This window comes from Capsicum annuum, chromosome 9, assembly GCF_002878395.1.
Source record: "Capsicum annuum cultivar UCD-10X-F1 chromosome 9, UCD10Xv1.1, whole genome shotgun sequence".
Classification (NCBI taxonomy): Eukaryota; Viridiplantae; Streptophyta; class Magnoliopsida; order Solanales; family Solanaceae; genus Capsicum; species Capsicum annuum.
This window is the reverse complement of record NC_061119.1, coordinates 216,808,366-216,834,545: the sequence shown is the minus strand read 5'-3', so window position 1 is coordinate 216,834,545 and position 26,180 is coordinate 216,808,366. Positions and strand designations below refer to the sequence as shown.

General features: G+C 32.9%; 1 protein-coding gene and 1 pseudogene across 1 annotated transcript; both read right to left on the bottom strand.

Annotated features, from left to right (window-relative positions):
• Positions 1-15,102: 15,102 nt before the first annotated feature.
• LOC107840924 (diacylglycerol O-acyltransferase 1A) lies at positions 15,103-24,771 on the bottom strand. The gene is made up of 17 exons (XM_047396606.1): positions 24,368-24,771; positions 24,107-24,128; positions 21,898-21,978; positions 21,017-21,090; positions 20,858-20,933; positions 20,579-20,646; positions 19,698-19,821; positions 19,434-19,520; positions 18,499-18,600; positions 18,280-18,416; positions 17,573-17,654; positions 17,431-17,451; positions 16,664-16,726; positions 16,334-16,381; positions 16,139-16,201; positions 15,953-16,006; positions 15,103-15,826 (listed from the first exon to the last, which is right to left on the bottom strand). Exons 1-17 carry the CDS (start codon positions 24,658-24,660, stop codon positions 15,722-15,724), a joined length of 1,500 nt encoding a protein of 499 aa, XP_047252562.1. The 5' UTR covers positions 24,661-24,771; the 3' UTR covers positions 15,103-15,721.
• On the bottom strand, positions 18,133-18,233 carry LOC124887566 (annotated as a pseudogene).
• Positions 24,772-26,180: the final 1,409 nt, after the last annotated feature.

The following is a 26,180-nucleotide window of genomic DNA, read 5'->3' as shown; positions in this document are numbered from 1 at the left end:
TTGAAACAAATTCAATTGTTGATTCATCTGTTCCATTTGTATGAATTCAACTGTCAGTTGAAAATTCATCCATTACTACTGTTTAAGGTACATAATCATTATTGTTATTCAGTTCATTTTTTTTAACCATTACTGATGCGCCCATCAAGTTTTGGTTGTCGACGTTAATTTGTATGTGAAAAAATTGTAAAACAAATTCGAGTTAGATTCAAGGCAGCTGTAGTTGGAATTGAAGTATCTGTTGCAAATTTCAGCTTTTATATTTTTGAGGATCGTTTGTTGTTATTTTGATTGTTTTAACAATTGAACAAATTGTAAACAACTTTCGAATTGAAGTTTATTCAATCATTTTTTGAGATACTAGATAAATGAATGATCGAATGTATCTGTGGAATTTGATGATATTCTATGAACCCATACAAAAGTATAAAATATCTGCTCCATATGTATTTTTGATGTGCTTAATGGTAACACTGCATATGTATTTTTGATATGGTTAATGTTAACACTGCATATGTATTTTTGTTTTGTTGTCGGTATTCTATAGTATAAATGTATATTTGAAAAGATATTTTACTTTAAGCAAATGTAGTGTAAATGTATTTTTTAAATTGAGTTGTTGGCTGTGTAACTTTGTTTGCACTTAAATCCGCAAAGTGCGTGTTATAACAAGTGACATTTGACAAATATGTAGAAAGCATATCAAATTACAAATTATGTATGTTCTAGATGTATTTTTTGATATGCTTAATGTTAACACTGCATATGTATTTTTGATATGATTTATGTTAACAGAGCATATGTATTTTTGTTTCGCTTTTCGAAATTTGAGAATATAAGTGTGTATGTGAAAATATATTTCGTCCCTGTTTTACTTCCGTTTGATGCAGTAGTTTCTGTATTTGGTTGAAAACTTTTGCTGTGTTTGTATTTTACTTTAAACAAATATTGTTTAAATGTATTTTTTAAATTGAGATGTTGGCTGTGTAACTTTGTCTGCACTTAAAGCTGTAAATTGTGCGTTAAAATAAGTGATATCTGACAAATATGTATAGTTATTTATTTATTGGTTAATTCAATTAGAAATGGGAAGCATACCAGTCCTTGTGAAGCACTCTGGCCGATGAACGTACGAAAAGAACTTCGAAGAATATGTCACTGATGCTATACTGGTGAGCACATCAGCAATATTCATTGAGCTGCACGATGTTTTGGCATCTCACTTAAGTGTGGATTTAACCAGAAAATATATTTTAGTGGAATATCAAATCACTGCTAATGCAGGGCAGATAGAAATACATAACGATAGTTTATATTGCAGAAAAAACTGATACAAGACATGAATTGTCTTCCTTTATATGTAAGCATTTTGGATAAAGTTGTAGGGAGCAACTTGGCAAGTTTATCTATATGTGTTGCTGAAAGAGGAATCAACTGTAACAACTTGCAAACAATGATAAATACAACAAATGAAGGAGCTTTGGTGGTTTGTGAAGATACACAAGCATTAGATTTGTTTGAGATGGATACTGTTGAGGTGATTATCTCAGACCCACATCACAAGCATGTTGAGGACGACCAGGTTTACTTGAAAAAAATAATTTTAAAGTCACTCATGAAGGACTATGCAATTAGGGAGAAGTTTCAAACGCGCAGTAAAAAGTCTAGTAAGAAAACGTACGTACATTCTATATTACTCTGATTATGTTTAATATTACTTTGGATAAGTATTTTGAATATATTTAATCATGTTTGATGCAGTTATACATTGTTTTTCAAATCAAGAAACTGCGAGTTCTTAATGCGTGCATAAGGAATGGGAGACACTGGAATGTTTAGAATTAGAAGTTTCATACCTGAACATACTTGCCCAGTGAAGGACAAGATCTATCCAAAGGTTCATACAACTAGTATGTTCATAGCAGGTATGGTTAAACAGAAATTCAAAAACCACAAACAAAAATACAATGCGACGGAAATAAAAAATGACATGAAGGAAAATTTTGGTATGAATTTGACATACACTTTATGTTGGAGGGCCAACGAAAGAGCGTTAGAAGAGTTGAGGGGTAAGCCATCAGCATCTTATGGAAAACTGCCATCATACTTATATGTGTTGAATACGACTTATCCGGAGTCACATAGAAGAATGAAGAAGACAGATGATAATGCGTTCTTGTATGTATTTATCGCTCTACATGCATTCATTAAAGGATTCGATCATTGTAGACCAGTCGTAGTTGTTGATGCTAGTCATCTGAGAGGAATGTATACTGGGGCATTTGTAACAGCATGTACAATTAACGGAGCAGGTTAGTATCATTTAATAATAATTACATTGTGTAATTGGTTGTATTCTTTTGTATTTCTGCTGTTGACTTAAAAAATACATATATCCACTTCATATATACAGATCTGTATATAATTACATATATTTTCAAAGTTTTCTGAATGAAACATGTAAAATTGATTATGTTTGATAGTTAGGTGCATGTAGATTGTATTATATGTAATTGATACCATTTTTGATAGATAAAATATACATTTTAATTGACCTATATTTTTAATAAATACATATGTAGTTCCTAACTGTATTTAAATCCGCCTGCACATATTTTTTTATATGTGCAGGTTATATATATTTTTTGGCATATGATGTGCTTGATTCTGAAAATGATGAATTATGTATACAGGTCATATATTTCCTTTGACATATGATGTGATTGATTCTGAAAATGATGCATCCTGGACGTGGTTCTTCGAGAATCTAAAGGAAGCGTACGGGGTAAGACAAACATGTGTGTTGTGTCTGATAGGAATCCAAGCATCATAAAGGCTGTTGGTGATGTGTACGAAGACGTTCCACATCATGCATGTATGTGGCATCTATTAGGAAATGTGAAAAAACTTTACATAAAGTCACACGATGCATTGTCGGAGATCTTTTATATAATGGCCAAATCATATTCAAAGTCAGAATTTCACATGTTAATGGAAAAAGTTGAGGCAACTGATATTAGGTTGAAGAAATATTTGGAATTGGAGGGTTACGAAAAGTGGGCTAGGTCGTATGCTACAGTTCACCGAAGATGGACTTTAACTTCAAACATTGCGGAATTAATAAATGGAGTGCTTGTATCAGCTAGAGAACTGCCAATTTATGACTTTCTTGAGGAAATTCGATTACTGTTTGCAAAATAGAATTGTGAAAATAGGCAGGAGGCTTCATATGCCTTCACAACACTCATTGGAAAGTTTAATGACATACTCAATGAGAACGAGGCTTTGTGTACCCATATGACGGTATGACTTTTTAGATTTGTGGAAATTATAATTATGGAAACATAAATATGAAAATTCTTAACATTCAGTTGTAAATTAATGAAAAGATATACAACATAAAAAATATGAACATTTAAAAACATAATATGTATTTTGCAGATGAATTTTGTTGTATTGAAATTTTTTAACAATTGCATATGTATTTGGCTGCTCTGTAAAAATGTACTCTGCATATGTATTTTTATTGCATAAGTATTTTTTTTTTAAAAATGCTAGTGTGCTTACAAGATATCATGGAATATGGAATTCATATTTTTGTATCAGTGCATTTAATTTTTTATTTTTATGTCAGGTTGTACCAGCGATAGAATATGTGTATACGGTACACGACAAACAAAAGCACTTTATTGTTTGCATCAAGGAAAAAAAGTGCTCATGTAATGCTTTTCAAATAGATGAGATACCATGTGCACATGCTTTTGCGGTATTGGAGAAAAAGAATTTTGAGAAGGGGCCATACTGTTCTGATTTGTTTAAACCAAAAACTGTTTTGAAGACATATGATGTTCCAATCTATCTGTTGCCACGCAGCGATGATTGGATTATTTCAGAGAGCATAGTTGATGAAATAGTACTGCCTCCAAAATTCAAAAGACCTCCAGAAAGACCTGCAAAGAAGGATCGTGGAAAATCAGGTCGGAATATGTTTGGAAAGAAGAATATCAACTCATGCGGTGGTTGTGGGGCTAAGGGTCACAATAGGCATTCTTGTAGGAAATATCATAAATGATACATTTCTTATTCTGTATTATTTCTTATATTTTTATAATGATGAACTAACTCAGTTTAGTTAATGCATTTATGAATCATTTGACAATTGAAGACAGTAATATCTGAATAATGGTGCTATATATATTTCAAAATCTGTATATTACACGTATATTTTCAAGCAGCAGCTCATATGTATTTTTGACATAGTAAATATATTTTAGGTTAAAGGTGGTAACTTTGATTAACCAAACAAGTATATGATTCCTAATTGTTCAAAGGTTTAAATATAAGTGACATATTCTGCATATATATGTTTGAATTGCATAATGTTATTACTGCATATGTATTTATATTGTAAAAATAAATTTGATGTATATTCCATATGTATTTTTTATAAAAATATCATTAGTGCAAATGTATTTTGTTACTAAAATCAAATCTATAACTGCATTAAAAATTCAAATTTATCTCTAATTTTAATTCTCTTGTATAATGATTTAAAATGAACACATATCAAAATTATCAACCGCATATGAATTTTTTTGAAAAATATTTTTAATGTATAATCCATATGTATTTTGTAGCAAAATATCAACACTGCATATATATTTTGTAAATAACTGCAATAAAATCTCAAATTTCACTTTTATTTAAATCCTAATTTATAATTATATGTAATGAAAACATCCTAAAAATGCATATTAGGTATGCTGCAGTTATATTTTTGTAATGTTTGATTCTAACATTTCATATGTATTTTTATGCTGAAAAACAATTGATTTATACAACATATGTATTTTTAAGCATAATATGAAAACTACATATGTATTTTTTAATTAAATCTCACAGTAAAAAGTAGAACACCATAAATCTCACACTATGTGTTATATTTAACAATATAGGAAGGTGGTGAAAATCTTTAAAGAACAACAACAACATACTAAAATACATTTTAGGAATGTTCCATATGTATTTTTGCAATTTTTGATTTTAACACTGCATATGCATTTTAGACTAAATACAATTGATTTATACGATATATTTATTTTTAAACATAATATAAAAACTACGTAAGTATTTTTTAACAAAATCTCACAGTAAAAGGTAGAACTCCATGAAATAGAACCAATTCAAAACATATAAATTACTCTGTACAATCAAAGCCTACATCCATAAACTAGTTTCTAAAATACAAAAAGTCAAAAATCCATCAACCATCATACATCAACAACTTCAGTGCCACTAGTTATTCTACTTTGCCTTGCAGGCCTCAAGGGTGCTTCGACATCACTAATGACATTTGCTTCTTATTTTCGGATCCCATAGTCCCACAAAAGTGCAGCATATCTTGTACGGAGTGCGTTGGGGTCGAACTCAGTCGCAATAACTCTGTGACCATAAGAAAGCCACTCTGCATACATAACCATAAAGACACCACAATCCCTACAAATAAAAGAAAAAAATTAATTAAATAGTGAAAAATATTTTGTACAAACATACAATTTTGATATATGTAAATTCAAAACTTACAAGCTTCCACTCGGTTGTTGAGGCAAATCATCTTCAAATAAAATGTCAAACATATCTGAGGATTCTTTGTCTTTGTATCTTGGATGGTTTTGAAGATCAATTCCTTTCTTAACATAGAAATCACAAGCTTGGAGACACAATGGAATAATCTTTGCTATTTTCTCAGTTTCAGCAAGAACAGTTGCATAATGACCACTGGATTCATATGAATCATACAAGAATATACACCTCTCGAAAAATGATAAAACCGCGAGAATCCAGTGGTGTTTTTTCTTTATATTGATCGGAATAAAAATGTCTTACACTGTATGCCATGGCACTACAGCATGCATACGGAACCCATTGATGTATTCAATTAGATGGTGCTTCTGTCCTCCAGCATTGAGGTTTTGATGATCCATAGAATATACATCATTCAAAGATCTAATTACGTTCATAAAGTTGCAGTCAACTGTACTGTATTTGTATGATTTGTTTGGCTCGTTTTTGTACGAACTGTGCGGCCTATACTTCGACTTCTTCTTCAAGTAGTATAAGCAGACATCAATATACTGCATTAGTGAATACCACAAAATTTAGAGCATTCAAAAAAATTGCATTCTAAATATTAAAGTGTATGCAACTAAAAAATACATATGCATTTTTTTATATTAATGTAGAAGACTTGTGTATCTAAAATTTCATTCTTAAAGTTTAGTTACATGCAGACAATGTTATCTAATAGTATATGCAACAATATGTGCTATATCATACTTTGAATATTTAAAAATACATGTATGTTAAACCATATGTATTTTCAATGTAACCTAATATGTATTTTTAAGTATTGTTACAGATGAAATGGAAAAATTTTTAAAATAATATACTAACCGAGTCTGTCCATGTCTTATCTGCAAACCCCATCGTATAGAACCAATTTTTGTCTTCAACAGTCTCAACACCAAAATGCATCTTTGGAATTTCTGATTTTTCCCTCTTGTAATGATCCACTTTTCCTTTCCTAGGTATTTTAAGGAGATGGTAAAAAATGAAAACATGAATTGATACAAGAAAATAATTTGAAGAAATTCAAAAGAACTACCTCTTGGCAGTAGCTTTTAATAGGTCGGCAGAAATCCAGTCCTTGAAGTTCTTGACAATCTTCGTATCTATTATCCCATCAATCGGGTGATATAAAAATGGATGTTTCTGGAGGAATATGCGTATTAGCCCTGCTGACCTCCCTATATAATTATAAAATACAAAAACTTTATAAATACAAACGTATTTGCAAGACATTTTACATAAAAAATTATATACATCTTATTGTACTTATCAGTTATTGAACCAAATTTTTCGGTGTATGGTGATTCCTTGAATTTTGATGGTCGCTTAATCCTTAACTTTGGTCTGGGAGTTTTAACTTTATGATTAACGGATGGATGAATCATGATGCTTTTTTGATCGTAGACATTCAAGCTAGGTAGAAACTCATCCGGGATTGTGTTTTGTGAATTAGGCCATAATTGTTCATCCCTCTGTTCATCATTGGTTACTTCTTGTGTATTAGGAGGTGTCCTAACTTGCTCCTCTGTAGCAAGTTCGACCTCTGAATTCACCAGTGAATTTGAACTCAAATCAATGATCCCTCTGTTTATCTAACAAACAAATTGAAAAAAGAATATTACTTTTTTTCTATCAAATTGAATCCAAATAAACTCTAAATATATTATAGTAAGATACATACTTGAGTAAGATCTTCAATTACAGTCTCAGAGGTTTTTGCACCTAAAATTTCATGTTCTTCTTGACGGTTTGCCGATGGATGTATGATGATGCTTTTTATTTGAAAGGCATTTAGGCTCGGTAACATCTCATCAAGGATTGTGAATTGCGAATCAGACAAAATTATTTTATCAATTTTCTCATCACTGGTTTGCAAAAAAAAATATTTTTTTTTTATCGTACTCTGGATTATTACATGATATGAAGATAAAGTTAACATCCCTATACGTACTAGACAATCATGTTGAACAACCTTCTCAGAATGTAAGTAATCCAAATTTATACTTCGGAGAAGCTCATCAGGGATTAATTGTTGACAATCAATTTCAACATTCATTTTTTCGGAATGCAAATCAGTGCACCCCTTGAAAACAAGTAAAAAAATCAAAACATCAAACAAACATGTACTTGTATCTGTTTATATATGTGAATTCAAATGAATATATATATATGAAACTTAATTATTTACCTTTTTACCAAGCAAATTTGCCTCCAATTCCTGATCAACCTCTGAACTTAATCGTTGTGGTGATCTTGCGGTACCAACATAATCCACATTCTAGAGGTCAGGATCTTTATCTGCATGTTGTTGCTACAAATACATATACAAATTCAAATAACTAATTAATACTTGAGTCAAACAAAACATGTTTTTTTTTTTAATGAAAATGAATATATGTATATAAAAAAACCCTAAAAAAACATATTGATATATAACATCAAACTCAAAAATACATATTAAAGAACATAACAAAAAAATCACTCTTTGTTAAAATACATATGAAGTGTTAAAAAATACATATGAGTAAACTAAAAATACATTTGCAGTGTATAGAACACATTAAAAATACATATTGATATATAACATAAAACTCAAAAATACATATTTATGAACATAACAAAAATAACACTCAGTATTAAAATACATATGTAGTGTTAAAAAAATACATATGAATAAAACTAAAATACATATGCAGTGTGTAGAACACATTAAAAATACGTATTGATATATAACATCAAACTGAAAAATACATATATTTGAATAAAACTAAAAACATACTGTGTTGAATGTTATAATGTTTTTAACAAACCAAATTATATGTATTGTTATGTGAGCATCATCAAAAATGTATATACACTACATATGATGTAAAAAATAATTGTATTTAATGAACAATGCGTATGTATTTAATAAGTAAACAACACATAAAAAAATATAACTTGCATATCATACTAAAGTCAATCTTCAATTCAATTCCAAATTTGAAAGTTCTATTAACCTCAAATGTATTTTGAATATAAAATTTAAAAGTACAAGTAAATATGTATTTGGAACTTTAATATTTACCTTTGTACCGTCATAAATATTATCCGAAGATTGAACAATATCAGGATTGAAATATTGTCCTGATTGCTCTAACCCTCCCTCATCAACATTTGGTTTATCAGCTTCTATATCTACAACCTGATCCTGAAAAAATTGAGTCCAATAACATAATGAGTTATTTTATAAATATGTTGTATTTGTATAAGGCAGTCCAATAAGTATACATATTCAAATCAATTAAGATTTTCAAAGAAAATATTTACCATTCTTTAAGCAAATACTTTCTTCATCTTTTTGAATTTTTTTCTCATTAGTCCACGAATTTCTTTAAACTCGCGACGAACTTGTTTTGATACAAAATCAATAAACAAAGTGTTTTCCATGTAAAATAAATATTTGTCAAAAAATAATTACCTCATTGCGGAATGCATCAAAATCTTTCTTAGAAATAAAAGCTTCTTTCTCAACATGACTCTCAGACTTTGACACGGCTACTTCCTCTACATGAATATCTGGCTTTGACTGTACCTGAGAAAAAATAACCCGAGCTGTTTGCTTTCCTTTCTTCATTTTTGAAGAAGATGCCTGTCGTGTTGGAATTTGCTTGAAAACTGGTGTCTTCATTCCGTCAGCCTTTGCAGCACGAGGAGCCGGTGTCCTCGTTTGGGTATGCTCGTTTATTTGCTTTTTCCTTAAAGGTTTCTTCGCTACTGGTGTTGATGAATCAACCTTCCGTTTCTTCTTTGAATGTTCGTTGATCTTTCTTGGTGATGGATCCTGAAAGTCGTCATCAGAATCAACAGAACGTTCATATTGTATTGCATCCTTCTTTGGTATTTGCAATTTTGCCAACTCCTTTTTCGTTGGCTCTATGTTCTTAAAGAAAACCTAGAATAATAGGTAAATAATATATGTTAAAGAATCAGTTAAACAATTGTAAATGAAAATGTATGTATGTATACTGTAAATTACATATTAATACATATGTATTTAGTAACGACAAACCTTGCCATTGTCATTGAACATAACATTCATCAAAAACTCAAAGCGTGGACGAGGTGCAATCGTCTTCCAATTTAATAATCGGGGAATTCGATTATCAACCTTCGATGCAATCTTTGGTGGGACATTAGAACAACACTCGTAAAGCCATACTTGAATAACCAGTGACATTCCCCGAATCAAATAAAATTGACCACCAGCTTTCAACCGGTTGTTCAAACTTCTGGCCAGCTCTTCAAAAGATAAAGAACCCCATGGAAAATCCTTATATCTTTCACTATCGACCAAATCGAAATGAAGACGGGGTATAACCACAGTTTCAACATTAGATAACACAAATGAATGCAGGAAATACAGGATTGCAAATTTCTCAGCATCCTCATCATTGTTCTCCCCCCATACTTTCTCCGTGAATGCTAGAAATAGTTGTCTTTTCTGTATAATTTCTGCCCCATTGAAATACTTCTCAACCATACTATTTGGTACACCCTCGTAAAAAATAAAGTCATATCTATTTGACACATAATTCAATCCAATTATAATAGCAAATTTCCTGGGAGTAAAATTAAGAAAGGTGCCATTAGCACAAATCAGAATTCCAGAGGAAGAACTACCCTTCACCTCAAGCGTCATAACGCATCTGCACAACTGTGCTTGCATTATACATTGCTGCTTCTTCATAAAATAATCAAAAATGTTATTGTTGCAAAAATTTTTAAACTGTTCCTTGTTTAAAATTACGCGTATGCTTCCATAAATATCTTTGTCACTATACGAGCACATGTGTGGTGCAAATCTTGAAAGTTTTCTGACTATGAATATTTCGTCCCGCATAACCTATACAAAGTAAAACTACCACTTCTTAATCTGTAAACAAAATTCAAGCATACAAAAAAAATATAACATGCAACCAACACTGAAAAAAACATATTAAATATAATGAAAATTACAAGCAACACCAAAAAATACAAATCAAGTATGCTAAAAATACAACCAACACTGAAAAATATAAATAAATTATGGTAAAAATACAACCAAAACTGAAAAATACATATCAAGTAAGCCAAAAATACATATAGCCAATGGCATACCCTATAGCGAATAGACTATTATGGTAGTTAAACTAAAAGTAACATGCATATGTATTTTATCAATCCAAAATATAACAAATTCTTAAAAAAAATACATATTAAATATAGAAAAATACATATAGCAAAAAAAACATGTTCATGAGTATTAACTTATTTATTAACAGTAAATTTTCACAATTATCCTATCATCTTCACAATTATGTTTCTACTAAATTTACCCTCCACATATCATCAAAAACATAAAATACATATTCTGTATTTCGAAAAATACATATAACTTACAACTTTAGTAACATCTAAACTTATAGAAAAATACATTTACTTAAAAAATACATTTACACACAAAAAAAAACTTCTTCATCACTATCTTCTTGAGAATCGTCAGCAAAAGAATTCTGCACTTCCTCATCAACCTTACTACTCAAAACTTCAATTTCTTGAGCTTTTCTTTTCTTCTCTGTCCCTTTTTTAATTTTTGTTTCCTTCGGAGAATGTTTTTTCTGCAACTTTTTTTTTTCATAATTTCTATCATCTTAACCGGATCGTTGCGAAATTTTGACCTAATCTCCTTCGATCTGTGAGATTTCTTAAACTGTAAAGAAGATGAAACAACTTTAACAACTTCTTCTTGAGTTAAGCCGATACTAAAAGACGGTCCACAATCTGACACCAAATTTAAATTTCGTATGCCAGTAGTTTTATTTTGTGATTCTAGTGTTTGTTCATTCATTAAAACAAAAAAAAAAAAAAAAATCTGATTTTGAGATGTGTTAAGAGTTGAAAAAACCCCCCCCCCCCCCCAAAAAAAAAAATAAAAATAAAATGCAATAGCTAAATTAAGTATTACCTGAAATAGATGAAGATTTGATATAGCTAAAATCGTGCAAAAGAAAGTATGCCATAAATGCTATAAAATGTAATTTCATAAAACTAGTGTTATTTTTTATAATTTAATACATAGGTATGTTACTTTATGTATTTTTCCCTTAAAATTACTTGCATATACATATTTGCTTCCAAAATATTCTTCCATAATTTAAGTTGTACTTTCATTCATTCATTCTCCAAATTTCTCTGCAAAAAGTGGTTCCAATGGGACGCAAAAGTGGCGCAGTGCTGTATTTGTTTGGTGAATATTATTGTATAGATTTGGATTCTATGCCGAAGAAAATCTTTCCGATTACACAATTCAAACTTGAAACATGTTCGGGTTGGACTGCTGCTGCATCGGAGGAATTAAGAGGTCAGAGGAGCATTTTGGATGCACCATCGGTGAGACCTTGTATAAATACAATACCACTGAAAAATGTAAAAATTGGGAGTGTATGGAACCATCGGTCAGACCTTGTATAAATACAATACCACTGAAAAATGTAGCAATTGGGAGTGTATGGAACCTCACAGGAACCTTGGAATGGACACACCGTATGTGTTTGCCTTTGATAAGAAGATCTATGTTATCGGTGGCAAAGGACGGCTTATACAGGACATTAATTTGACATATGCAGGCGAATATTATGATCTCGACTTCAAAACATGGCTATACATGCCTAAGCTGGATCTGGATGATGGTGGTTTGAAAGTGTTTTCTAATTATAATACTACTACTATCGTTGCCCATGTGATGGATGACCGAACAACATTACTCTTTTACGAAGGGGATACTTTTACTTTTCTATTTTACAATCTCGTTGAAGATGCATGGATACATGATGATCGTCTTAAAAATGTGAAGTTTTTTTGGGAGGATGGGCTCGAAAAAATGGGCTGTATTCACATGCTACGGCAAGTTGTCTCTCATGCAAGGCCTGTGGTTTGTGACTCAACTTTATATTGGTTCAACAATGACATGTGCTTATATGGGTATGATTATAGTAGGAAAAGATGGTTTCAATCGAACAGTCTTGGACATAAACTACAGTGGCAAACTTCCCAGAATTGTAATCAGATGTTTCCTACGCCACTTTTGTTCTACCGCGATAATCAAACGTTTGTAGCCATCTTTGCCAACCCTAGCGATAAAATATTTTCATGGGCAATCATCAGAGTTAAGAGAAACAGACACTCAGGCTCTATAAAGGTGTCTCTGAAATCTTCCCAATATATTGCTGCTGAAACTGAACAGCACATGATCTTCAGCATCGTGGATGGGATGACTGTGTGAGTATTCATACTTATTATATGCATATATTTGTGTCTGACTGTTTTGGTTTCTTATTTAGAGTAATCTGCAATTATCATGGTTGTTTTCTAGTTTGGAGTAATCTGCAATTATCATGGTTGTCTAGCTCTCTGTATGCCACTGCTCATTTATATACTGTAAGACGTTTGAAATATATCAATATTTGTATATTAGAGTAACTGGTAAAGTTGCCTCCATGTGACCCGGAGGTCACGGGTTAAAGTCTTGAAAACAGCCTCTGGCAGAAATGCAAGGTAAGGTTGCGTACAATACATCGTTTCTTGTTTGGAGTAGTCTGCAACCTCTGGCAGAAATGCAAGGTAAGGTTGCGTACAATACATCGTTTCTTGTTTGGAGTAGTCTGCAACTATCACGGTTGTCTGGCTCTATGTATGCCACTGCTCATTTATATACTGTAAGACGTTATTGGAATAACTGGTAAAGTTGCCTCCATGTGACCCGGAGGTCACGGATTCAAGCCTTGCAAATAGCCTCTGATAGAAATGCAAGGTAAGGCTGCGTACAATACGCCGTTGTGGTGGGGAACCTTCATGTGACCCGGAGGTCACGGGTTCAAGCCTTACAAACAGTCTTTGGCAGAAATGCAAGGTAAGGCTGCGTACAATACACCGTTATGGTGGGACCTTTCCCCAGACCCTGTGCATAGCGAGAGCTTTAGCGCACTGGCTTGCCATGTGACCAGGAGGTCACGTTTTCAAACCTTGAAAACAGACTCTGGTAGAAATGCAAGGTAAGGCTGTGTACAATACACTCTTGTGGTGGAGCCCTTCCTCTGACCCTGCGCATACCGAGAGCTTTAGTGCACTAAGTTGCCTTTTTTTTTTTTTTTTTTTTTTTGTATATTTAAGAAAAGTTCCTTCAACATCAATGTTCATTGTTTAGCAGTTGTGAAGTTAAATAACTGGTCCTTTTACCATTGTGATACGCTTTGAGGATTTTCTTGTTGTAGAGATACTAGTGCTGAAGAGAAAGAAGTAGAGAAGAAGAGACAGCGGAGACTTCCAACATTTTTCACAGCCATTGGAGTGCTTGGAGCTGAAGCTTTTGTTGCCGTTTGCTTCTTTATTTTTCAAGAAGTCACACTGAAATGTCTATCATGAAAATGTATGCATGTAAAGAGGTTCTTTTACGAGAGTAATGATGTAACTCTAGACAAATGTACACAACTCAACTTGCTACAAGAAACTATTTCGAAGTGCATTCATTTTAATTGTTGGCTATGCATTCGATTTAGCAGTTTATTTTGTGTTGATCCTGCTGTTTCATCTAAACCAGCGCTCAAGATGCCTTTTGTTATCAAGAGAAGAAGCATCCATGACCAAAGTTGCTACGACATACTCCAACTTTACAGGGGTCCTATTGCCCCTAAACGCAATTTTAACGTATTTTTGAGCCTTTTGTTACCGAGATAAGCATCGAATAACCACCTCGAACTATGACAGTTTCTACGACACACTCCAACTTCACAGGGATCCTATTACACCCTGAACTCAATTTCAGCATATTTTTGTCACCCTTTTGTGCTGACGTGACACCTTTATTACATAAAATGAATCCCACGTTAAAGGTGCCACGTCAATTAAAAAGTTTGACAAAAAGTGCCACGTCAGCTAAAAAGATTGACAGAACTACGCTAAAATTGAGTTCAGAGATGTAGTAAGACCCCCGTAAAATTGAAGTGTGTCGTAGCAAATTTGATCATAGTTCAGAGGTTACTAGATGCTTGACTCTCTGTTACCTGAAGTCTTCTTATTTGTAGTTTGTTAAGTATCATTTATGCTACATATCTCTTACCTTTCTTTTATTGTCGCTGGAACTTTGTTGTAGGTTGATGTGCAATTTATACCAATGTGGTGTTGCCTCTTTCTTGTTTTCTAGGTGAATTTTGCCCATGCATGTAGTTAAATAGTCGAACCTTCACATGTTGATATCTACAACAACATACCCAGTATATTCCCACAGAGTGGAGTCGGGGGTAGAGTGTACGCAGTCCATACCACTACCTTAGATGAAGTAGAGAGGCTAAAGGTTGTTTCCGATAGACCCTCACATGTTAATATCTAATTTCATAAAAACATTTGTTCAAACAACATTGCCCTACGTGCAAAGCCTTGCCGTGGGAGAGTCTTCAATGAGAATAAAGACTCGATAAGTGTCTTTTCACTTCATCAAATTCAAATCAAAGGACATTAAGTGAAAATATGTTTACTATACATCAACCATAATGATGTGACACAAGAAATAAGCAAAATTCGAACACTCTCATCTACTTGTGACATGGGAAATAAGGAAAATTGGAACACACGCATCTAATTGTGACACTATCTAATTTGAGCTATATATTACATTTACCTCAAGAATGATATACAGACTTACGGACAGTTCAAAACTGCAACATTTATCGCGTCCACCAAAATAGGCTCAATACATAAACATGCCATTTAACTTGGATTCATATCACATCTATGACCTCTAAAACTTTGGGTTAGCACAAGTAGACACTTAAACTTGTATAAAGTTGAACAAATAGACACATATGTCCTATGTGACATCCTACGTGGTCAATTCTTGTCATACATGGCGTCCTATGTGTATTATGCCACACAGGACGCATGTGTCTACTTGTTTAATTTTATACAAGTTTAAGTGTCTACTTGTGCACACTCAAAATTGAAGGTCATAGATGCAATTTGAGGTCAAGTTAAAGGACGTGTTTATGTATTGTGCCAACAGAATAATAGGTGATGAAGATTAACTTGAGCCACCATTTCTATTCATCACATCATGGTAATAGAGAAGAACACACATTGGTTGACCAACAATGCAGAAAAAGCACCAGAATGTCATGTTGCCCAACTGAAAAAAGTTGTCATACTATAAATATCGTGTCTTTGGTCTACTTTTTTTTGCATATATAGCGGTAAAAGTAAAGAAAATAAATCATCCATCTTAGGCTCATGAAAACAAGGAGAGAAGACGTACATTCGAGCTTTTGAACTTGTTTTGCAAGAAGTTGGTGAGTATGGCCAAAGGAATCTGCTCAAAGAAAAACATCATGTTACTATTTTACAACTCCAGATCCGTTCTTGTCCCGGAATATATATCGATACACACACACACACTCTTATATACTACACACACATACGCGCATGTGTTAAACACGGTTACCTGAAACATGATTCCTAGGAACGCCCAAAACTTGAATAGCCGACAAGGAACAGCAATACACAACTGAAGATAATAACACCACATGTCATATCAACCCAGCCATTTTGTTGAGGCGTAGTTGTTGTTCGTTTATATAAGATGTATATACGGCAACTGGTGTAAAATAGAAGATGGAAGGGAACAGAAACCACATACCTCATGGAAAACAGCAGATATAAAGAAAGAAATCAGCACTGCAACTCCCTGCACCAAGAATCAAGTGACAATTGAGCTAATTGAATAGATCATAACATAAGCTCTAGTATACCAGCCATACACTTGAAACCATAACTGACAAATAAAAATAATGACATGAAAAATATGACGTAAAATGTGGACCTATAAAAATACTTAATTGATCGTGTATTTAACTCTGCAATTGTCACAAATCATAAATACAAATAGCGCACAAAAGATTAGAAATTAAGCAGACAGAAGATAACTCTAAACAAATTAGAAAATAGAACCAGAGAACTCTGAAAGTACCTTAGGTAAGCCATTCCTCAAGCATGGAAAATAAATGTGGCGAACCATCCACTTATGTACAGGCTGCATTTGTCACCAACACTTGGGTTACTATGTTCAAGAAGATGCTTGACAAAGACCAAACCAAACCGAAACAAGTGCAAACAAAGACAATTTATCCCTCTTTACCAGTTTCCCTGAACAAGAACTGCATATACCCACGAAAGGAAAAGCTGCATAGCATCTAGACATAGTAATATTATGCTTCCAGAAAATACCAGGATAGGATTATTCACTTATCTGGAGATTGGAACAATCTCTCTTGTCCCATTTGAAATTGTGCTTTTTAAGCTTTTGGTTTACCTTTCAGCATTAAAAATATAATCTTAAAATGTTCAAGTCTTCTTAAGAGCTACAACCAGAAACAAGGAAGACTTCTCTTAATAATAGTTTCACACTATGTTACTCGGACTCTTAAAAATTGTCAACAGGAGCATATCGGAATCGCCAAAACTAGTGATTTTTTGGAGAATCCGACACGGGTACGGCATCAAAAAGTGAAGAGTCCGTGTTAGAAGACTGTTAACATCCACTTGTCTTATGCAAAATTTACCCCAATGCCAACTTAAGCAATCCAAACATGAGGAGAATAGGATTTGTAACGCCATTTATCACAAGACTGAAACATTAATTGTCTTCTGAGAGTTTCATTTCTAGGTAATGAAGACACACATTTTTTGCAAGTATAAAAATCAGGCAATGACATAAAAAGAAGTAGAATTACATACCATATTCCAGAGTCTCCAATACTGATAACAGCAGCCACAGCGGTACAAAAAAAAAAAGAAATAAATGAGAAACCCAAGCAACCTCTGAAATTGTTGGGATGCAGAAGCTAAAAGAACAAGACCGTGTGATGTTTTACTCTACCTCATCAATAGTTTTTGCATTCCACCAATCTTTGTAGAACTCACGATCCCCAAAGCGCAGAATTTCCGCAAGTATATTTAACCTACAGAGAGATGTATACTATGTAAATAGAACTGTTCTGTCGCAGTAAGCTCCGCAAGTATATTTAGCCTCCAAAGAGATGTATCATGTAAATAGAACGCATTCTGTTGCAGTGCTAGGATACATAATCCATACTTAAGTAGCTATTCAGATATAACAGAATAGGTTTTGGAGTGTCATCCTGAAATGTGAAGCTTCTAATAATCTAACAAAAGCGTTGCAGTATATTCATTCAAATTTTGGCTCCCGCATTTAACAGGCAGCTACCTGGGTGTTGGTCTTGGATAGATATCAAGGAAGAATATAACCCTACTGAATTAAAACCATTCAGGCTCATTAAGCACCTCCCATTCCATTTTGCACCTTCTGGTCCTTCATATTTTTCTCCCCCTCAACTCATCAGTTCAAGTATTAATGTGATTTGCACTTTAAATGGTTATTAAGTGACACAGAACAGTTTGTCTAAACATATTTGAAATGAAAAACTGTGGAGCATGACAACAAATACACAGGTAAAGCCCGAAGGCTGTTCCTGTCCCTGGCGGGGGAGATGCCAACCATCTCTCCTTTCTACGAACACAAAATGAAAGCATACTAGTTTCATAAATCAAACTTTGAGGACATACCAAATATGAAAGAGGCAGTAGAACATGCAAAGCCAGACATATAAATTTGGAACCGAGAGCTTCAATACCCTCTCGATGCCGTATAAAAGGTCTCCTTTCAATGGATGTTGTGAGCTTCGCACAATTGGGTTAATATACTGCATTGAGATGCAAAGGTTAATTTAGTTTACTTTGCTAGGAGAGAAGGCACAGTGAACAGTCAAACAAAAGAGAAGTTACCTGTTCAATGATAAATCCCATTAATCCTGTAAAAATTACCAGCTTGATGAGTTGGCGTGCCAGCCAACCCTTCCGAATGGATGCAGAGCGAGGATAGCTAAGCTTCAGATAACAGAATAAACATATCCAAAAACTAATGAGTTGTTGAAACAAATAGTAAGAGAGTTGGTAAGAAAGTCACAAATTTTCATTGTTAAATTACTGATGATAACTGATTTCCTATTATTATGAAAGGAATGAGACTATAATCCACTGGGAAAAAGACCGGAGGGGCCTCAATTGTAGTATTCACTAATTATAGCCCCACTGCATCGGCGCACCACATTCAAGTATTATAAAATATAAAATACAAGTACTTCCAAATATAAACAGATCCATATGAGATACGGTCCGCTTATGTTCACAAGAATACAAGTACATCTCCATAATAAAATCAGCATGTGACTAAAAAAATGTGTCCAAACGCCATAGCAATATTTGGAGCTCCAATTTGATCTTTTTAGCATAATTTAAAGTTTTAAATACATCCGGTCGCTTCAACATTTAATATGCATATGAATACTTTCAGATTAAAACTTGAAGGAAAAAAAAGGGTCTAACGCATAGTCTCCTTAATATTAGCATAGAGACAATTCTGGAAAAAGCTCCACAGTGTTGGCAATAAAATAACATAGAAGGTAGTAGTATCAAAGAACTGTAATCTCTTTAAATTTTACAGACTTGGCAGAAAACAACACAATAAATGGAATTTTCCGAAAATCAAACCAAGTTGCTCGACAGAGTTATTTAACTATCTTGGTGAATCTAGAGAAACACAAGATCTTTTAATTTAAAAAGGAAAAACAAGATGTTGATATGTAATGCACTTGTAGTAAGTACTCTACCAAGGGATGGAATCACTGACAACAACTTCGGAAAGGTCAACATGATTCTACCTGATAGCATAAAGTTGGAGCAACCATGAAGTAAGCCAAACTCTTGATATTAACATCGTAAGAATAGTTGATTTCGGAGTTTTCACCCTGAAATATTTAAAAACTCAATTGAGCGACTTCAAATTTGCGACATCATCTCAGATGAGAAAAATACCAGCAAGAGTACCCAAGTTTAAATAGAAAAGTTGCTATGTCTAAAAAAGGAGAAGCCTTAATCAAGATTAGATTTTCTGGATCCATGACAAAGACATAAACTAGTCATACCTCATCCGCAGACCTCGCAAGCTGTCTCATATCATAATTTGTATGTGCATAAGAAACCAATTTCATCCACACAATGCAAGCAAACATCATCAGTGTGACACCAGATAGGAAAGCAGCATCACACCTGTGAAATTTAAAATAACTCCGAGTCACTAGTTTTTCAATGTATATTTAGCAAGAAAAATAGAATTTGGGAACATATTTGAAGGTTACCTCCTCATAATTCAAATTTCAACTAAGTTTTAATAAGGGGCTATGTGACGCTGTGTAAAAGGCAAAAGGTGTAGAAAAGAACTGTCTATCAGACTTTAGGCGACCGATATCTATAGAGAAGAAAAGAGCAATGAGAAAAAAAATAAATATATATATATACATGTAATGTACAAAAAATAATTCCACATAAGCAATCCTTATATGGACAAAAGATCTTAAAAATTGCATTTCGTCTAAATATATGAAGTAAAAACCATGACAATTTAAGTTCAGATATGATTTCTAATCTCTGAATTAGCAATGCTTCACTTGTACCCTTTTCTGATTCAGACCAATGACTAATTTTCTTTTACTGCCTTTCTAATTTTTTAATCTAATTCAGCCATAAAGTTCCCTTAGCAATCCAAAAATGCAACAAATTAATCTTTAAAGATGATCTCCGAACCGAAAATCCAACTTAGAAATCAAAATTAGTTCATAAGCCCAACTTCTAAAACCCAGATAAAAGTGAACCTTTTGACATCTGAATTCACCAGTTTTACCATAACAACACCTCAGTCTTAAAACATACACACACACACATCCCGCCAGTGAAGATTGGCTTGCACTTAGCACTTCATTAGGAGGATGTATTATCAAGGTTTCATGACCACAGCATAAGAACAAACCTGAGGATGACCAAAACTGGATACAAGATGGAAGCTGTTGTTATAATTATGTGAAGAGTGACGACTACCTGCAGGATCAATTAGAAAAGTCACTTGCTAAACTTAAAAGCAAACAGTAAAAGTAACATGAGTTCAGACAAGCCACAAGAGCCAGAATAATCCTGGTGGAAAACCTTCTTGAACACTGTGACTAATCCATGTCTGAGCAGTCACATTTCATTGATATGGAAGGATTAACATAAGAGGAAGGAAAGGAAAAAAGAGGTTACTCTAACTTACATATTCTGTCATATAATTCTTCTGTGCCAGTTTCTCGACAAGAAAAGCAGCGAGAGGGAAAATTGGGAGACTAAGACTGCAAGCACGTTAAAAAACTTAAATATTTTATTTCGCACAGTTAGAATAAAACCCAGATTAAGAAAGACTTAAGAACACTACCAGCACATCAGAAGTGGCCAATCTCTTACTGATGTTGAACTACGCCAGAAGCCTGACCCGATTAACAAGCCATACTGCAACAGTAATCAAGAGATTGTAATGTGCAACATGAATACTAAGAACCATCTGAAATATACTAATATCTTATAACCCTTTTGCTGCTAAAATGTTACAGGGATTAGAGAGCCCATTGGGGAAATTTGGCAGGTTCAGACAGGATGAGGCTTCAACTGTCACGGCCTGCAATGCCCCACTAAGCTTTTTCCCGTGATAATGTGCCGTCTCACCTTGTTCATCTCTCCCTTCCCCTCCAATTTCTCTGGCGTTTTTCATTTTTTTTTCTAAAAAAGGATCCCTAAAATGAGTGATTCTAATTGCAATTCTCAAGTTCTCATTCCATAAGATTCTTTCGAGACCCATTCTCCCTATCCCATTTCCAGGTTTTCATGGTAACTATTTGGCTTTAGACCATGATCTTCCAGCAACAGCATAGCACTTTGGAAAGAAGGTGAAGCTGCATTTTATCAAATTTCATATTTCCCAGTGGATTTAAGTGTGGAAATACTCCCAATACTTATATGAACATAGCATCCTAACATCATGATATGGGTTCCTCATGAAGTGTTTAATCAAATACATATTCATCACCCTGCAATGACAAGTAAACACATAGGGCCTCGGAGAACTTACCCCTATGATTTCTTTCTATTGTTTTTTATAAAAACATTACCATTCTAAGATGTTCACTTTGTTCAGCCAGCCTCATTGCCACCTCTAAGAGAGTGATTATTTGATGTCAATAAAGATGGATTATACATTAGGAATATTTCAACTGTCTAGCCAACTGGAACAGAGAACTGGAATTAGAGAAAGATACATACCTTCATCAAATTCTCGATAATCAGCCTGCTGTTTACGGCAATAAGAACCACTATACATAGATTGAGCAGGCCAGCATGACTCTACAACAAGATGCACCAACTAAATTAGAAAAAGAGCTCTACAACCACTTATTTCGGGTATTCAGACTAATTATGCTAGATATCAATCGTAAGACACCTGAATGCAACACCAAAGAATGCAAATTTCAGATTCTTTACACCAGAAACTGTTAACTTCCACTGTCTTGGTTGGTTTATGAAACATCAATGAACGTTGATAGCGCAATTAAAACAGTATATGCCAATTCTATTCTTGTAAAGTCACCTACTGTTTTTCCACCCATAAATTAAGATCAGTACAATAGGAATACAATTTTATAAGTTCAACTGCCAGCAAAAGTTGCTTTTGTGATCAAACCAAATGTCCCATCGGCTCATCGTCTATTTCACATATATTGTCCTCAAATCATAGCCACCAGGCTTCATTATAAATGACATCTTCCCCATCATGCAGGGCTATAACCCTATTAGAAAAATTTCTTTGCTCTTGAGGGTAACAAGAGCTGCTTTTAAGACGCTAACTGGCAGCGACTGGAGTACCTTTTTGGTAATCCTAGAGTAATCCTTTTGACATCTAAAAGACCTTGGACACAGAAACGAGAAGAAACTATAGGTTTCCGAGAAAATACTTTAAAGGGTTTGTCAATTGAATAGACTGAAAGTAGTTTGAAGCTCCCAGCAATAGCAAGCCTGTTGATACGAGCCTAAGTTCCCAACTAATATGGAGGTACTTATTGTTTGAAGTATGTAAGGAAAAAACAAAAGTATTGCCATTTGTGCAACAGTTTATCCTTTTTGAGTAGAAAAGTTCATCATTGCAAAGTTCTATAACAAGTTGGCTTCTTTTGAACACGCAATTGCGATTCATAATAACATACTGCTCGTTTTTCACCTGATAACTCAGCATTATAGTACTTCGATACTAACTGGAACCTACCGCGTGTTTTATTATGAATGTGGGAACAGATTCTTAAAGAATTTTGCTGCTGGGGCTAAAGACAACAGGGTCTGCTGAACAGAAGAAAATTTTTTGCAGTTCAAATCGCTAATCAACCAATCAGTGGCAGATGGAGTGTTAGAACCCAGTACTTTTTGGCGCGAAGCATAACTTTATGTGTGAAAATTGATTAAAATTGTAACAAAATAGTATGTTTGAACCCATAACTTTTAAAATATAATGAGTTTGATCCCATAAAATTTAAATTTTGAATCCGCCTCTGCACCCAATCACATAGCTAAAAAGTTTTGCATTATTGTTTAGCGAGCAGAATAATGAACAAAATGATCAAAAAGTACCTCAAAACTAGCATTCCATTTTTTTCTTTTTGAATAACTGTGGTATTCGGGCCAGTTTGCGCCACACCTCGACTAATTCCACAGTATACCTGCCACCTCTCACTAGCAACAGGTGTCAGGTAACATCCATTCTAACTTTGACTTAGCCTTAACTAGCTTCCTTTAATTGAATTCAACCAACTAGATAAATAAATAAATAAACAAATAAATAAATAAATAAGCAAATTACTCTCTCCATTCATTTTCACTTGTCACAATTAGCTTCTCAAGAATCTAACTCCACAATCTTTGACCAATATTTTAAGATATTCTTTTTTTCCCTCATCGTATTAGTATGGAAAGATTGCAACTTATATTTTCCATATAGTTTTAGAACATCCAAATTAATAATTTAAAAAATTAATCTAGTTCAATTCAGCTCCGAGGATTAGTCAAACTAACTGCCATAAAACGAAATATATTTTTCCATCATATCAGTATAATAAAGATCTCAACTTTTAACATTTTTCCTCAAATTTTAAACATCTAAATTTACAATTTAAAATATTAACTTAATCCAATTCAATTTAGTTTTCAAGATTAGTCAAACTGACCATCATAAAGTGAAATGTATTTTGTTCATATTATCAAAATAAGAAAGATTGCAACTTATACTGCTATTTTTCATTATAGTTTTCGAACATCTAAATTTATAATAAAATATTCAAATTATCTGATTCAATTTAGCTCCGAAGATCTGTCATTAACTGCCTTAAAGAGCCAATGTGACAAGTAACAATAAACAAAATAGAGTAAGAATATTACATAAAAACAAGCCAAAAATACTACTACTAGTAAGAGGAAGAGCATTTACTTGTTTAAAAATAGCAGCTGAGCTAAGAGGTCTTTCATTATTCCTCCGATGTGCTTTACTATGACTGTATAACATTTTTCATATATTTTTCGAATGTAAAATATTCAAATTAATACAATTCAATCTAGCTTCAAATATTAAGGGCAACGTATATCCAAATTAACCTAATTCAATCTAGTTTCGAATATTACTCAAATTGACTCTCGTAAAGCGGACGTGATAAATAAAAATCAACGAAATAATAAAAAGAAGAGCATTTACTTGATTGAAATAGCAGCTGAGCTAAGAGGACTTTCCTTATTCCTCCGATGTGCCGGCGCCGATGCTCTATATACATACTTCAACGGCGTCGTTTCCTTCTTCTCCTCATTCTCCTCCTTCCGATCCACCTTCGACTCATCATTTCTGACGTCACTGGTTACGTCATCCGAGCTACTAGAAGCTTCTACCGAGCTCGAATCTAACTCCGTTCCACCACCACCGCCGCCGCGACGCCGCCGGAGGTTGTTGTTGTTATCGTCGGTCGATGACGTAAGAGTCTCCGGCGGATCCATAATCCAATAAAAATTTCTACAAAAAGAATAAAATTCTCACGTAGAAAAATATCCTGCGAAAGAAAATTGAGAAGAAAGAAAATACGTAATAGTATTACTGCATGTATTTCTATTTATAGGATTCACTATTTAACTTTAAAAGACATATTTTATTCCTAATAAAATTATGTGAATTCATATGCAGCAGCTTCGAATTACCTCACGCGCTTTAATTTTATGAGATTCTATTATCCTTTTAATGTAATTTTAATGTATTTTACGTTGATGTAATATTTTTATTATATAAAATAGAATTCATGTTAAATATGTCGTATCAGTTAAAAAAATTGTTTAAAAATATATCATATCAACTAAAAAAGTCGATAAAAATATCTAAAATTTAATTTAAAGTAATAGAGCCTACATAAAACTAAAGTATCATGTCAATTTAATCATAGTTGAGAGTACTAAATATTTTCCTCATCCACTAGTTAACTTTAAAATACATATTTTATTCTTAATAAAATATATCTCAATCTATATGATTCAGTATTTTAACTTTAAATGTATATTTTGTTTTTAATAAAATAATTTTTAATTCATAAATATGTATAACTTATTCTAAATTATGAATTTTAATTTTTTCTTTTAAAAAAATTATATCAATTAAGTCAATTCATATAAATCGTGACGGAGGAATATTAACTATTAAGGAATGTAGCCGCTTGGAAATTTCTCATGGGGAACTTCCAGAATAAGTAAGTTCGTTATGGATTATAAGGACGATATTAAAATAATATGGATTATTTAATAAAAGTATAATATAGAGATAATTATTTTATGTTGAATAAAATAAATTATTGATACTTGAATTTGAAACCTCAAAATTAATTTTATTTTTTCTAAATTATTAAGTCAACTTCTTATTTTGTGTTTGGTGTAGTTTTTTATTTAGAGAATACCGGTGAACATTTGTTCGATCCTTTAAATACGCCCTTTTGTCTAGGACGTTTAAGGTTTGTATTATAGATGTGCGTTTTAAAGTTGGTGTATTTATGAGGTTAGAAAATATTAATGTGTCTATTTATGAATTATGCTTTTAATAAATATGTGATAAATTTCTAACTTATTGGATTAAAAATAGAGGTTGCGTCTAATCATAAACTCTCTATTTTTATGGTAGAAATAAATTAAAATTCGTGTACACTCTGTCATGATGTTCATATAATTCAATAGCATATAAAACTTGTATTATTTTCTAAACAACAATATTAAATTAGATTAAAAGTTTATGGAAATCTCATATTGAAAAATGATTTTAACCCGATTAATATTTCTTATTATTTAGATAATGATACTTCATTAAAAGACTTTGTTATATAGCCTATAGGAAAGAAATAAAATTACATAATTATTAATGTTACGACTTTCAACATCATGACCATGTAACAAGTTACATCACTTACCAAAAAAAAATAACAAGTTACATCACGGGAGAAGTGTAGAATAATTAGTTCATAAAATTGAATTAATTTTTAATC

What these genes read in the sequence shown, in the direction of transcription:
- LOC107840924 (XM_047396606.1), bottom strand. Translation starts at nt 24,660, where the DNA reads ATGGATCCGCCGGAGACTCTTACGTCATCGACCGACGATAACAACAAC. An exon ending in AGAATTATATGACAGAATAT is followed by an intron (nt 20,647 to 20,857) that starts GTAAGTTAGAGT and finishes TTGATCCTGCAG; the next exon opens with GTAGTCGTCACTCTTCACAT. An exon ending in ATTGGAGACTCTGGAATATG is followed by an intron (nt 16,727 to 17,430) that starts GTATGTAATTCT and finishes TGACAAATGCAG; the next exon opens with CCTGTACATAAGTGGATGGT.